At 43.8% G+C, this 13371-nt stretch overlaps 1 protein-coding gene across 1 annotated transcript; it reads right to left on the reverse strand.

Annotated features, from left to right (window-relative positions):
* Positions 1-682: 682 nt before the first annotated feature.
* LOC130282821 (protein spinster homolog 1-like) lies at positions 683-4456 on the reverse strand. The gene is made up of 2 exons (XM_056531627.1): positions 4353-4456; positions 683-2240 (listed from the first exon to the last, which is right to left on the reverse strand). The coding sequence occupies exon 2, from the start codon at positions 2213-2215 to the stop codon at positions 701-703; it is 1515 nt and encodes a 504-aa protein (XP_056387602.1). The 5' UTR covers positions 2216-2240; positions 4353-4456; the 3' UTR covers positions 683-700.
* Between the last annotated feature and the right edge of the window lie 8915 nt (positions 4457-13371).

Here is a 13371-nt window from a genome sequence, read left to right on the forward strand (position 1 = left end):
GTTACCTAATGTGGGGAAACTATGTTACCTGATGTGGGGAATCTGTGCTACCTAATGTGGGGAAACTATGCTACCTAATGTGGGGAAACTATGTTACCTAATGTGGGGAATATGTGCTACCTAATGTGGGGAAACTATGCTACCTAATGTGGGGAAACTATGTTACCTAATGTGGGGAATCTGTGCTACCTATTGTGGGGAAACTATGCTACCTAATGTGGGGAAACTATGCTACCTAATGTGGGGAAACTATGCTACCTAATGTGGGGAAACTGCTACCTAATGTGGGGAATCTATGCTAACTAATGTGGGGAAACTATGCTACCTAATGTGAGGAAACTGTGCTACCTAATGTGGGGAATCTATGCTACCTAATGTTGGGAATGTATGCTACCTAATGTGGGGGGCTTGAATGAGCTGTGGCATATGGGAGGCCTTAATAAATAATTAGAAACTTATACAGCAAGTGACATATGGGGGTCCACCTGAGTAAGTGACACATGGAGGGGGGGTGCTGAACAAATCAAGTTTTGGGGGGGGGGGCACAGGCACATTCTTTGCACAAGGGCCCTCTGCTGTCTGTGTCCGACCCTGGGTAGAGAATAAGGGGTAAAGTGGAACATAGAACAAATGCAGTTATTTTTTTCTTAATTTTTTTTTTAATTAAGTAAACGAGATAAAGGTAAGCAATGACTTTTCCTCAGTCTGAAGCGCGGTCCTCATCGGCAGGAAGCAGGGAGGAGGAGGAGGATGACGGAGGTTCTGATTCCATCTCTGCTTCTTTTTCGTCCCTCTCTATATATAGGGCCGTGGCCATGAAGAAGGCCCCTCCGATGACTGCCATTATGGTGCAGGTCATGAGGGCATACTCCAGGCTGTGGTATTTCAGAAGAGGGGATTTGGCATATCCTCGTTCGTAGGTGTCAGATATCAGGCCGATGAGGTACGGGCTGCCGGCGTCACCTAGGAGGTGATAGATTGTCATCTGCACGGCCAGGGCTGAAGATCTCCTCCACGGAGTTACTACTTTTAGTATAATGTCAGATATGAGGGTGAAATTTACTGACAGAAGCGTCTCTCCGATGAAGATGAAGATGTTGGTGGCAACGAGGCTGATGTTGCCAAAAGTCAATGCCAACAGAAGAAAAGGGGCGGAGAGCATCATCGCGCATCCACACACAAGTGGGTCCGCCCGTGGGTTGGATTTGCGATATCTTTTACTTATCTCCGTCCCTGCTACAACTCCCAGAATGCCGGAAACTACTGTAACCACACCAAATATTAGGATGTCGTGATAGTCACACGGTTCAGCACGGCAAGGGTCCTTCTCTTGTAGGAGTGTTCGTGCGTGGGTCAGGTATGACGGACCCCATACACCTATGGCTCCCACTATGAAGGATACAGCCGTCGATCCCATGGTGGTTAACATGAAGCTTCGATTTTTAAATAGTTTTCTCAGATCTGTCGCCCATTTGGCAAACTTCTGGGATTTGTTGTTCTTCTTCCCGTTTGTAGTCGTTCTTGGAAGCTCCTTTGTGACCAAAATCATCAAAGCCACAGCTATGAGGCCCAGGCCAGGGGTGACCCGAAATGCCCAGTGCCAATCACCCCTTGCTGCATCAGTCACTTTGGGCCCGATGATGTATCCTAGTCCGCAGCCTACAGGTATGACGGAGTAAAACACGTTCAGCATGCGGGTCCGCTGGTCACTTGTAAAAAGGTCTGCAATGATGGAGGGGGCGATGGTGCAGAAAGTCGCCTCTCCGGCTCCAACCAGTCCACTCGTCAGCAGGAAGAGCAGGAAATAGCCGTCGGGAATGAACGACAGGGTAAGTGTCATGCTCAGCCAAACGATGACTCCTGCGCAAACAGTATATTTCTTATTACAGTGGTCGCCCAAATATCCGGCAATTGGTGCGACCAGCACGTAGCTTCCAATGAACAATGTATTCAATAAGCCGGACAGACTAGCATTGGTGTCATATGCTTTCTGTATATAAGGCAGCACCCCCGCCACGCTGGAGCGATTTGCATAGATGAGCAAATTAACAAAGGCGAGGATCACTACGGTGATGATGGAACGTGCGGTGGACATCACGCTTAGAGATGGCAGGTTCTGCCTCTCAGGGATATCGCCCTTTTCTACATCCATATCACTATGGTCCTCCATTGCTTCTTCCTCCTCCTTCAGCAATGGGTCTTGTGGAGAGGCCATGGTCACAGGTCAGAGCCTGAAAACACTAGAGAGAGAGAGAGATAAGTGAACACATTAGACAACATGTCATCATTCCTGTCATTATACAATAGATCCTTCATACAGAGCAGAAATGTCCAGCACAGAACCACAAGATAACACTAAGACCATGGCAGCCTCAGAAGAAGACGCTTCTCTATAAGTGTTTTATATGGAGACGTCTTCCCTGAGGTTACCAATGTCTGATAACCCTGAACCTGTCCGGTCCTAGTAATATCTGATAACCCTGAACCTGTCCGGTCCTAGTAATATCTGATAACCCTGAACCTGTCCGGTCCTAGTAATATCTGATAACCCTGAACCTGTCCGGTCCTAGTAATATCTGATAACCCTGAACCTGTCCGGTCCTAGTAATATCTGATAACCCTGAACCTGTCCGGTCCTAGTAATATCTGATAACCCTGAACCTGTCCGGTCCTAGTAATATCTGATAACCCTAAATCTGTCCGGTCCTAGTAATATCTAATAACCCTGAACCTGTCCGGTCCTAGTAATATCTGATAACCCTGAACCTGTCCGGTCCTAGTAATATATGATAACCCTGAACCTGTCCGGTCCTAGTAATATCTGATAACCCTGAACCTGTCCGGTCCTAGTAATATCTGATAACCCTGAATCTGTCCGGTCCTAATAATATCTGATAACCCTGAACCTGTCCGGTCCTAGTAATATCTGATAACCCTGAACCTGTCCAATCCTAGTAATATCTGATAACCCTGAACCTGTCCGGTCCTAGTAATATCTGATAACCCTGAACCTGTCCGGTCCTAGTAATATCTGATAACCCTGAACCTTTCCGGTCCTAGTAATATCTGATAACCCTGAACCTGTCCGGTCCTAGTAATATCTGACAACCCTGATTCTGTCCGGTCCTAGTAATATCTGATAACCCTGAACCTGTCCGGTCCTAGTAATATCTGATAACCCTGAACCTGTCCGGTCCTAGTAATATCTGATAACCCTGAACCAGTACGGTCCTAGTAATATCTGATAACGCTGAACCTGTCCGGTCCTAGTAATATCTGATAAACCTGAACCTGTCCGGTCCTAGTAATATCTGATAACCCTGAACCTGTCCAGTCCTAGTAATATCTGATAACCCTGAACCTGTACGGTCCTAGTAATATCTGATAACCCAGAACCTGTCCGGTCCTAGTAATATCTGCTAACCCTGAACCTGTCCAGTCCTAGTAATATCTGATAACCCTGAACCTGTACGGTCCTAGTAATATCTGATAACCCTGAACCTGTCCAGTCCTAGTAATATCTGATAACCCTGAACCTGTCCAGTCCTAGTAATATCTGATAACCCTGAACCTGTCCGGTCCTAGTAATATCTGATAACCCTGAACCTGTCCGGTCATAGTAATATCTGATAACCCTGAACCTGTCCAGTGCTAGTAATATCTGATAACCCTGAACCTGTCCGGTCCTAGTAATATCTGATAACCCTGAACCTGTCCGGTCATAGTAATATCTGATAACCCTGAATCTGTCCTAGTAATGGCGGATTATAAGGGCTTGGCTGTATGGTCACTGGGCCATGTGAACTTCATACTGCAGATACAATTGGGCTATCCCGCTATATACATTTACTAATAATGAACCTACCCCACCTCATTGGGATCTATCCGTCCCCTATATGACTTTCTGCCACTAGTTGATTTGAAAATGTTCCCTTTCGGAGTACCCGGAGTATTTCTATTGTTAGTACACACAGAATTCTATTATATAATATTATATTTCTGCCCTAATCTTTCTGTTATTCTTTTACTACACCACCAAATCTTTCTCATAGACTTATATCTTTTAGAACTTCATGAATTAGGACTCTTTTTCTTGGGGGCTTTTTTGGGCATAATTGCATTTTAGCAGTTTTGCAAGAAAAAGCTCTGGTCATGATACTATCTGTGCGTTTTATTATATTTAATGCCTAAGCCAAGTATTGTCACAATGCTATGAGAAATATAACTTTTGTTATTTCTTTTGGAAATTAATTTCTTGTTTTTTTTTTGCTAAAAAAAAAGCAACAGCAATAAAAAAAAACTGTCAAACAAAAAGCCCTGTGTATGTATGAATAGAAGAGGCTGAGACTTACCTTGTGGTTCTCTCTTCAGACAAGGAACGGTCAAAATCTTGAATTCTCTATCGCAAATAGAAACTCTCTAACAAACACTTTGCACCACAGGTTGTGAATGCAAAACACACTGAAGAGACTGTGGCCGGTGCGCAGCTCTTTGTTCAGCTTACGGTGACATCATCACAAGCATGTGTGACATCACAGGGTTCTAAACCATCTTCAGGTATGTGTATATCTGTATAGTAAATGTGAGTAGCCGTATTAGTCCAGTGATGCAGATTGTAATACCTTTTTTATTGGACTAACAGAATTTTGTAGAGACAAACTTTTGGGATTCCTCCCTGATAATTTATAAAGTCCTTTGATCATTAGTCCTTGACTATTGGACTTGATAAAGGGAGGAATCCTGAAAGCTTGTCTCTACAAAATTCTGTTAGTCCAATAAAAAAGGTATTACAAGAGACTGCAACATATTTTTTGATTTGTGTGTATATATATATATATATATATATATATATATATATATATATATATAGTTCCAAGCGTGAGTAGGTGCCTCCAGCTAGGATCCGGGTCCAGGATCCTGCATACGTAGTTCCAAGGAAAATGCTGTGGCACTCAAGGTATGGTGAAAAAATGAAAACTATTTATTCATCCCAAATGTGCAAAGAGCAACGTTTCAATGGTCTCACACCATCATTATCAAGCCACTTGCCAAGCCACAAGCCACTTGATAATGATGGTGTGAGACCATTGAAACGTTGCTCTTTGCACATTTGGGATGAATAAATAGTTTTCATTTTTTCACCATACCTTGAGTGCCACAGCATTTTCCTTGGAACTACGTATGCAGGATCCTGGACCCGGATCCTAGCTGGAGGCACCTACTCACGCTTTAGGAGTGCTGCTTTCTTCTTTGACATATATATATATATATATATATATATATATATATATATATATATATATATATATATTAATATACACCTAGAAATACATCAAGTACATAAAAACATATTTTAGAAAAATATTTCTCCAGGCCTGCCGAGTATATCCCCGTACTTCACAGTGTCTTCTTAGTTTATATATTTTAATCTTTTGACCTTTTAACCCCACTAGGACCAAGGGCATCCTGGGACTTAAAGGAGTATTCCAGGCCAAAACTTTTTTTTTATATATCAACTGTCTCCAGAAAGTTAAACTTATTTATATATTACTTCTATTAAAAAATCTTAATCCTTTCAGTACTTATGACCTTCTGAAGTTAAGGTTGTTTTTTTTCTGTCTAAGTCCTCTCTGATGACACCTGTCTCGGGCAACGCCCAGTTTAGAAGCAAATCCCCATAGCAAACCTCTTCTAAACTGGGCGTTTCCCAAGACCGAGACAGGTGTCATCAGAGAGCACTTAGACAGAAAATAACAACCTTAACTTCAGAAGCTCATAAGTACTGAAAGGGTTAAGATTTTTTAATAGAAGTAATTTACAAATCTGTTTAACTTTCTGGAGCCAGTTGATATATATAAAAAAGTTTGGAATACCCCTTTAAGATTGAACCAATTATTATTGATATATGTCATGAATGCATCAACGGTCAGATGGTCGGACGACCAAATGATGACCACATTGTCTACTTACCTCCCATACCATGCGAGGCATGTGGAAAATGGATTGGTGTCAGAAAAAATAAACTGCTCCTCCCACCAAAAAACAAAAAGCTTAGCCCGAGCTGGTGATGACTTTGCTCCCATTGAAGCACCCGTGCGTTGCAAATAAAAATTGTTACCAAACATAAAATAATTGTGTTTTAACACAAAATCGACCACCTCAATAATGTAATGTCTCAAATCCACAGAATATTTAGAAAATCTCATCAGTATATCCGAGATAGCTGATAATGCCAGGTTTTTCGGAATACTGGAATAGAGCGATTCAATGTCGCAAGTAAGCCACGACAGAGAATCGCTCCATGTGAATTTAGTTCTTCTGACCAGGAGTTTACTGAAAATTCAGATTGTTCAGATACCACGGATACTAGCGGGGACTCAGAACCGCAATATGTGAACACTCACAAGAATCGCAATGCGAGAAGTCAAAAAACGAGGAAGGCGCGGTGGCAGAAAACATAGGAAGAAGAGCTTCGGAGCGTAACAAGGACAAATGGAAAAAGTAATAAAAGAGGATTTTCAAGTCATCAACATTTCTGCACAAATCATTACAGATGAAGAAACCTCGGTCCTGTGGAAAGGACTGGGTTTCTCTCCTACACATCATTTTGATGTTTATCGGACAATTTTGGATATAAATAAATTTGTGAGAACTTTAACAGTTAAGAAACATTTTTTTGTGGAAAATGCTGATGAACCATCGGACCCACCTCAACTTTCTATAAACCCTGATTTACCACTAATGCATACGTTAGCAGAACAAATTGCTTTTAGAGATCTCTGTCTCCTTGAAAATAGTGGGATATCAATTTGTAATGAAGTGAATACTGCACATACCTTCTCCACTAAAAACCTAAATTTTTACCCCATACAGACCAGACCACCAATTTTTGATTGGTTCCAGGACCTTATCATGAAAGATTTGGTTAATCTACAATCAAAAGTAATGTCCAATACAACTCGTCCTAATTTGAATAAAAAGGAGGCTGCTGCCATAAAGAAATGAAAGAAAAACAAAAATTTGACGATCCGATCCGCCGATAGAGGCGGCTCGGTAGTATGTATGGACACGGGACTGTATATCAATTTAAATGAAAATCTACTATCTGATGATAAAACTTACCTTAAACTTTGTGGGGATCCCACTGAACCTTTTAAAAAAGAACTGTTGACTCTGTTGGAAGAGGGGAAAGCCAGATCTATTTTGACCCAAAAAGAAGTGGATTATATTTTCGTGCCTGCTCCAATTATTCCTATCTTCCACTCGCTACCTAAGCTGCATAAGGACCGATTCCCGCCGCCGATGCGTCCGATCGTGGTGGGGATTGGATCCCTTAACGAGCACCTATGCGAGTGGTTGGACTCGCCCAAGTTATATCAAGGACACTAAGCACTTGCTAAAAATCATGGATAAATTCACATGGAGCGATTCTCTGTCGTGGCTTACTTGTGACATTGAATCGCTCTATTCCAGTATTCTGCAAAACCTGGCATTATCAGCTATCTCGGATATACTGATGAGATTTTCTAAATATTCTGTGGATTTGAGACATTACATTATTGAGGTGGTAGATTTTGTGTTAAAACACAATTATTTTATGTTTGGTAACAATTTTTATTTGCAGCGCACGGGGGCAAAGTCATCACCAGCTCGGGCTAAGCTTTTTGTTTTTTGGTGGGAGGAGCAGTTAATTTTTTCTGACACCAATCCATTTTCCACATGCCTCGCATGGTATGGGAGGTATGTAGACGATGTGGTCATCATTTGGTCGTCTGACCATCTGACCGTTGATGCATTCATGACATATATCAATAATAATCGGTTCAATCTTACGTTTAGCCACACATGGTGTAAAAGTGAAACCCCCTTTTTGGATGTCATATTACGTGGCAACCCTGATACAAATAACATTGAGGTTGATCCTTACAGAAAAAAGATATCAGGCAATACCATCCTAAGGGCGAATTCATGCCATTCCAAACAAACAGTAAGAGCCATACCAGTAGGTGAACTTATACGAATTAAGCGGAACAGTTCTTCCGCCGAGATGTACCGCAGGGAAGCTGATGCAGCGTGCACACGCCTGGCGGCTCGAGGTTACCCTGGATGGCTCTTGAAAAAAGCTCGGTCGAGAGTGGATCCTATGGATCGAAAATCCCTTTTTACAAGTAAGCAACCAACTGAATCACAAGATTGTCCTACATTTGTCACCAGGTACAGCCCCGAATTTAATGACATCAAACGCATTGTAATTAAACACTTACCTTTGCTATCAACAGATCCCACGGTAGGGGAGATTATAAAGTCAGGTGTGAGATTTGCAGCGAGGCGGGCACCTACTCTATCCAATCTCCTTGTTCCCAGTATGGTGGACACGGCTAGTGTTACCACCCAGTGGATTAGCACCAAGGGCTTCCACAAGTGCGGTAAATCGCGATGTGTGGTATGTCCCTTTGCCGAAAAATGCCAGAAAATAGAAGGTACGGTGGATGGCAAATGCCATGTCATTCACAACTTTATAAACTGTGATAGCACTTTTGTTTTATATAAAATCCAGTGCACACAATGTCACTTAACATATGTGGGTTCCACCAAAAGGTCCCTTAAAAAACGCATGCAAGAGCACATTAGACATGCTGCTGGCCCTTTAAGCTCGAACATTTCTAACATATCTAAACATTTTCTAATATGTCATAATTCAGACACCACTTCCCTTAGGTTCTCAGGCATTGAGAAGGTGAACCTAAATAAAAGGGGAGGTGACCATATTCGATCCCTCCACAATAGGGAAATCATGTGGATTTATCTTTTGAATTGCATTCAACCCCATGGTCTAAATAGCAAAACAGATTTAATATTACATTACTGATATGTCTCCGAATAATTTATCTGTGTTTGGTCCCATGTTTTGGTTTTAATCACGCGCACATGTGATGTGGGCCTGTCCCTCCCCTTCCTGTGGTAATGGGGAAAATGCCCTGGAGTATATAAAGGTGCCTCATTTGAGGATCTACAGGCTATGAGTAAGGATCAATAGATCAGAAACGCGTCAGCCATGCTTGGGACCCCCCCTCTGTTTGTGCAATATTTCATATTTTTGATATGTTCACGGTTTGTCTGCCACCGTGATGGGTTTTAAGGAAGAACCCTAAATAAAGACGGACGTTTTACTTCTACTTGCTGGTATTTAGTGGTTTTTAGTATTTTATTTTAGTTTTATCCACTGTGCCAGGGATGAAAATTATTCCAAAAGAAACTAACTCAACTGTCTATGCTCCCCCGTTGCTCCAATATTGGTGTCCCGTTCTCTGTTCGCCGCCTTCTGCTTTTCCTGCAGGTCAGTGAATCACGGTGCGCTCAGTGTCATCATTGTTTCAGCACCAGTTTTACAAATCAGTGTGCCTGCAGTGTTACACCAGTGTTTACAAATAAGTGTGCCTCCAGCTGTTGCAAAACTATAACTTCCAGCATGCCTTGACAGCTAGAGACTGTCCGGGAATGCTGGGAGTTGTAGTTTTGGACCACCTGGAGAGACACTGTTTTGAAAACACTGCCTTAGTCAGTATTTTCCAACCTGGGGACTTCCAGCTGTTGCAAAACTACAACTCCCAGCATTCCCCTGACAGTCTTTAGCTGTATAGTTCTGCAACAGCTGGAGACACTCAGGTTTGGTAGGTAGGTCCTTAGTCCATTGTTTTCCAACCTGGGTGCCTCCAGCTGTTGAAAAACTCTAACTCCCAGCTTAAGACTGCTGGGAGTTGTAGTTTTGCAACAGCTGGAGGCCCCCAGGTTGGGAAACACTAACTACAGCAGTGTTTTCGAAACATTGTCTCTCCATCTGTTGCAAAACTACAACTCCCAGCATGCTCGGACAGTCTTAAGCTGGAATTTAGAGTTTTGCAGCAGAAGGTGGCATTTTGGTGGGTAGTTGGGCCCTTAGTCCAGTGTTTCCCAACCTGAGTGCCTCCAGCTGTTGCAAAACTACAACTCCCAGCATGCCCAAACAGCCAAAGCCTGTTTGGAAAACACTGGACTAAGGGCCTACCTACCAAATGTAACGTGGCCATCCACCTACCAACCAAACATATTACCTACCTAGCAAATGCTTTTCCTGCCTACCTAACAAACGTATACCGTATATACTCGAGTATAAGCCGAGTTTCTCAGCACGATTTTTCGTGCTGAAAACACCCCCCTCGGCTTATACTCGAGTGAACTCTCCGCCCTCAGTGGTCTTCAACCTGCGGACCTCCAGAGGTTTCAAAACTACAACTCCCAGCAAGCCCGGGCAGCCATCGGCTGTCCAGGCTTGCTGGGAGTTGTAGTTTTGAAACCTCTGGAGGTCTGCAGGTTGAAGACCACTGCGGCCTTCGACATCATCCAGCCCCTCTCACCCCCTTTAGTTCTGTACTCATCTCCGCTTGGCGCTGGTACGATGCTGCAGGACTGTCCGGTGGGGAGGTCGTCCGGTGGGATAGTGGTTCCGGGCTGCCATCTTCATCGGGGGGGGGGGCCTCTTCTCCGCGCTTCGGGCCCGGAATAGTCACGTTGCCTTGACGACGACGCAGAGGTACGTTCATTACCAACGTCCCTCTGCGTCATCGTCAAGGCAACGCCTCTATTCCGGGCCCGAAGCGCGGAGAAGAGGCCCCCCGGTGAGGTTTCAATACTACAACTCCCAGCAAGCCCGGACAGCTGATGGCTTTTGAAACATCTGGAGGTCCGCAGGTTGAAGACCACTGTATCAGACATTGACAAGCGGTGATGATGATGACATGTGGTGATGATGACAAGGGGATGATGAAGGGGGGGGGGATTATGACAAGGGGATGATGAAGGGGGTGTGTGTGGGATGATGACAGGGGGATGATGAAGGGGGGGTGTGGGATGATGACAAGAGGATGATGACAAGAGGATGATGACAAGGGGATGATGAAGGGGGTGGGGATGATGACAAGGGGATGATGACAAGGGGATGATGAAGGGGGTGTGTGGGATGATGACAAGGGGATGATGAAGGGGGTGGGGATGATAACAAGGGGATGATGAAGGGGGGTGTGGGATGATGACAAGGGGATGATGAAGGGGGGGTGTGGGATGATGAAGGGGGGATGATGACAGGCGGTGATGATGAAGGGGGGATGATGAAGGGGGGATGATGACAGGGTGATGATGACAGGGTGATAATGATGAGGGTGTTAATGACGGGGGTCTGGATGATGACAGGGGGGGGATGATGTATTTCCCACCCTAGGCTTATACTCGAGTCAATAACTTTTCCTGGGATTTTGGGGTGAAATTAGGGGCCTCGGCTTATATTCGGGTCGGCTTATACTTGAGTATATACGGTAACCTACCTACCTAGCGGCAAACCTTTTACTTGCCTTCCTACCAACTGAACTTACTACCTGCCTAAATAACTTGCAAACTTACTACTTGCCTACCTACTTAGAGAATGTTCTACTTACCTAATTTACTACTTGCAAACGTACTACCTGCTTACCTAGCAAACATATTACCTGGGTGGGGGGGTGGGGGGGGCAGGCATATTCTTTGCACAGGGGCCCTCTGTTGTCTGTGTCCGCCCCTGGTTAAATATATAGTTGAACATCAGGCTCCAAAGTCTTTGATGCCCTTTCTTCCACTAATTGTAATAATGAAATCCCATAAAAGGTTCTTATAACTCTGTCTCCATGGTGATCATCTAGCCAGAAGTATAATGTCCTCCCCAATTTAGCAATAAAGTTGATCTTTATTTATATTCTTATTAGTGTGTCCTCTCTGCAGAGTCCGTTATAGCAACAAAACAGCAACCGGCTTGGACCTGGACAAATAAATCATAAATCTTTTAGATAGCGTTACTGAAATCTGAAGTTTGTTTTGAATGAAAAGGGTCAGCTGGTTCATTAGCTAAAGCAGTGTTTCCCAACCAGGGTGCCTCCAGCTGTGGCAAAACTACAACTCCTAGCATGCCTGTCTGGGCATGCTGGGAGTTGTAGTTTTGCCACAGCTGGAGGCACCCTGGTTGGGAAACACTGAGCTAAAGTTTTCAGTATATTTTCAGCATCAATTGTCAAGATCTCTGCTTGCTGTCCTTCCATAGGAGCCATAAAAATCAGTCGTGGTCATGTGATGTGCTTACAGCCTCATTGCTCATTTTTTTGTCGAAATATGCTCGGAAACGCATTCCCATCTTTTGAGACATTGCATTTGTGAGCGGTCCTAGTGCTGGCTGGTTTTGCCAGCACCCACCCCTGATATTACATAGTGTAAATGAGTCCTGGGGGAACATTCACAACTATGGTCCTCATTTACTATTCTAAACCCGACTTGTCTGCGACACGATGCAAAAAATTTTCCCAACGGACCTGATGTGGATTCTCCCAAACCCGAAAAAGGGGCGTAACCCGACATTTCTGAGCTTTCCCACGTATTTATAAAGGTTTCCAACCCGAATTTGTTGAATTGTTGTGGATTTTTTCCCCGACAACTCAGAGGAGTTGGAAACCAAAACCAACAAAACTCACGTGCTACAAACAGGATGCGACATAATAATAAATACCAGGGGGAAAAAAGCAGTCGGATAAGAAAGCAACATAGACTTACAACCCGATTTTCTAAGTAAATGAGGGCCAATGGCGGCGGCGGTGGGGACACGTGAGTACAACCTCCAATACCAGTGGTCTACAACCTGCGGACCTCCAGATGTTGCAAAATTACAACTCCCAGCATGCCCGGACAGCCGTTGGCTGTCCGGGCATGCTGGGTGTTGTAGTTTTGCAACATCTGGAGGTCCGCAGGTTGTAGACCACGGTCCTATACTTTACATTGCACGGATCCCTCAACATACGATGGTTTCAACAAACGATGGTCCATTTGGAACGAATTACCATCGTATGTTGAGGGACCACTGTAAAGACTGTAAGAAGAAGATTAACGTGGTGAGTGCTCCATCTTTGTTTTTTTCTATTTTTGGGCAATATATTGGCCCTCATTTACTAAGAAAATCGGGTTGTAAGTCTATGTTGCTTTCTTACCCGACTGCTTTTTTCCCCTGGTATTTATTATTATGTCGCATCCTGTTTGTCGCACGTGGGTTTTGTTGGTTTTGGTTTCCAACTCCTCTGAGCTGGCGGGAAAAAATCCAGAACAATACAACGAATTCGGGTTGGAAACCTTAATAAATACGTGGGAAAGCTCAGAAATGTCGGGTAACGCCCCTTTTTCGGGTTTGGGAGAATCCACATCGGCTCCGTCGGGAAAAAATGTCGCATCGTGTCGCAGACTGGCGCACGATGTCTGCGACAAAAAACCCGACAAAAGAGGTCGGGTTTAGAATAGTAAATGTAGAGCACCACACATCTTCTATTA

This window comes from Hyla sarda, chromosome 7, assembly GCF_029499605.1.
Source record: "Hyla sarda isolate aHylSar1 chromosome 7, aHylSar1.hap1, whole genome shotgun sequence".
Taxonomy (NCBI): domain Eukaryota; kingdom Metazoa; phylum Chordata; class Amphibia; order Anura; family Hylidae; genus Hyla; species Hyla sarda.

Coding starts and splice junctions, on each gene's coding strand:
- LOC130282821 (XM_056531627.1), bottom strand. CDS start 2,215: ATGGCCTCTCCACAAGACCCATTGCTGAAGGAGGAGGAAGAAGCAATG.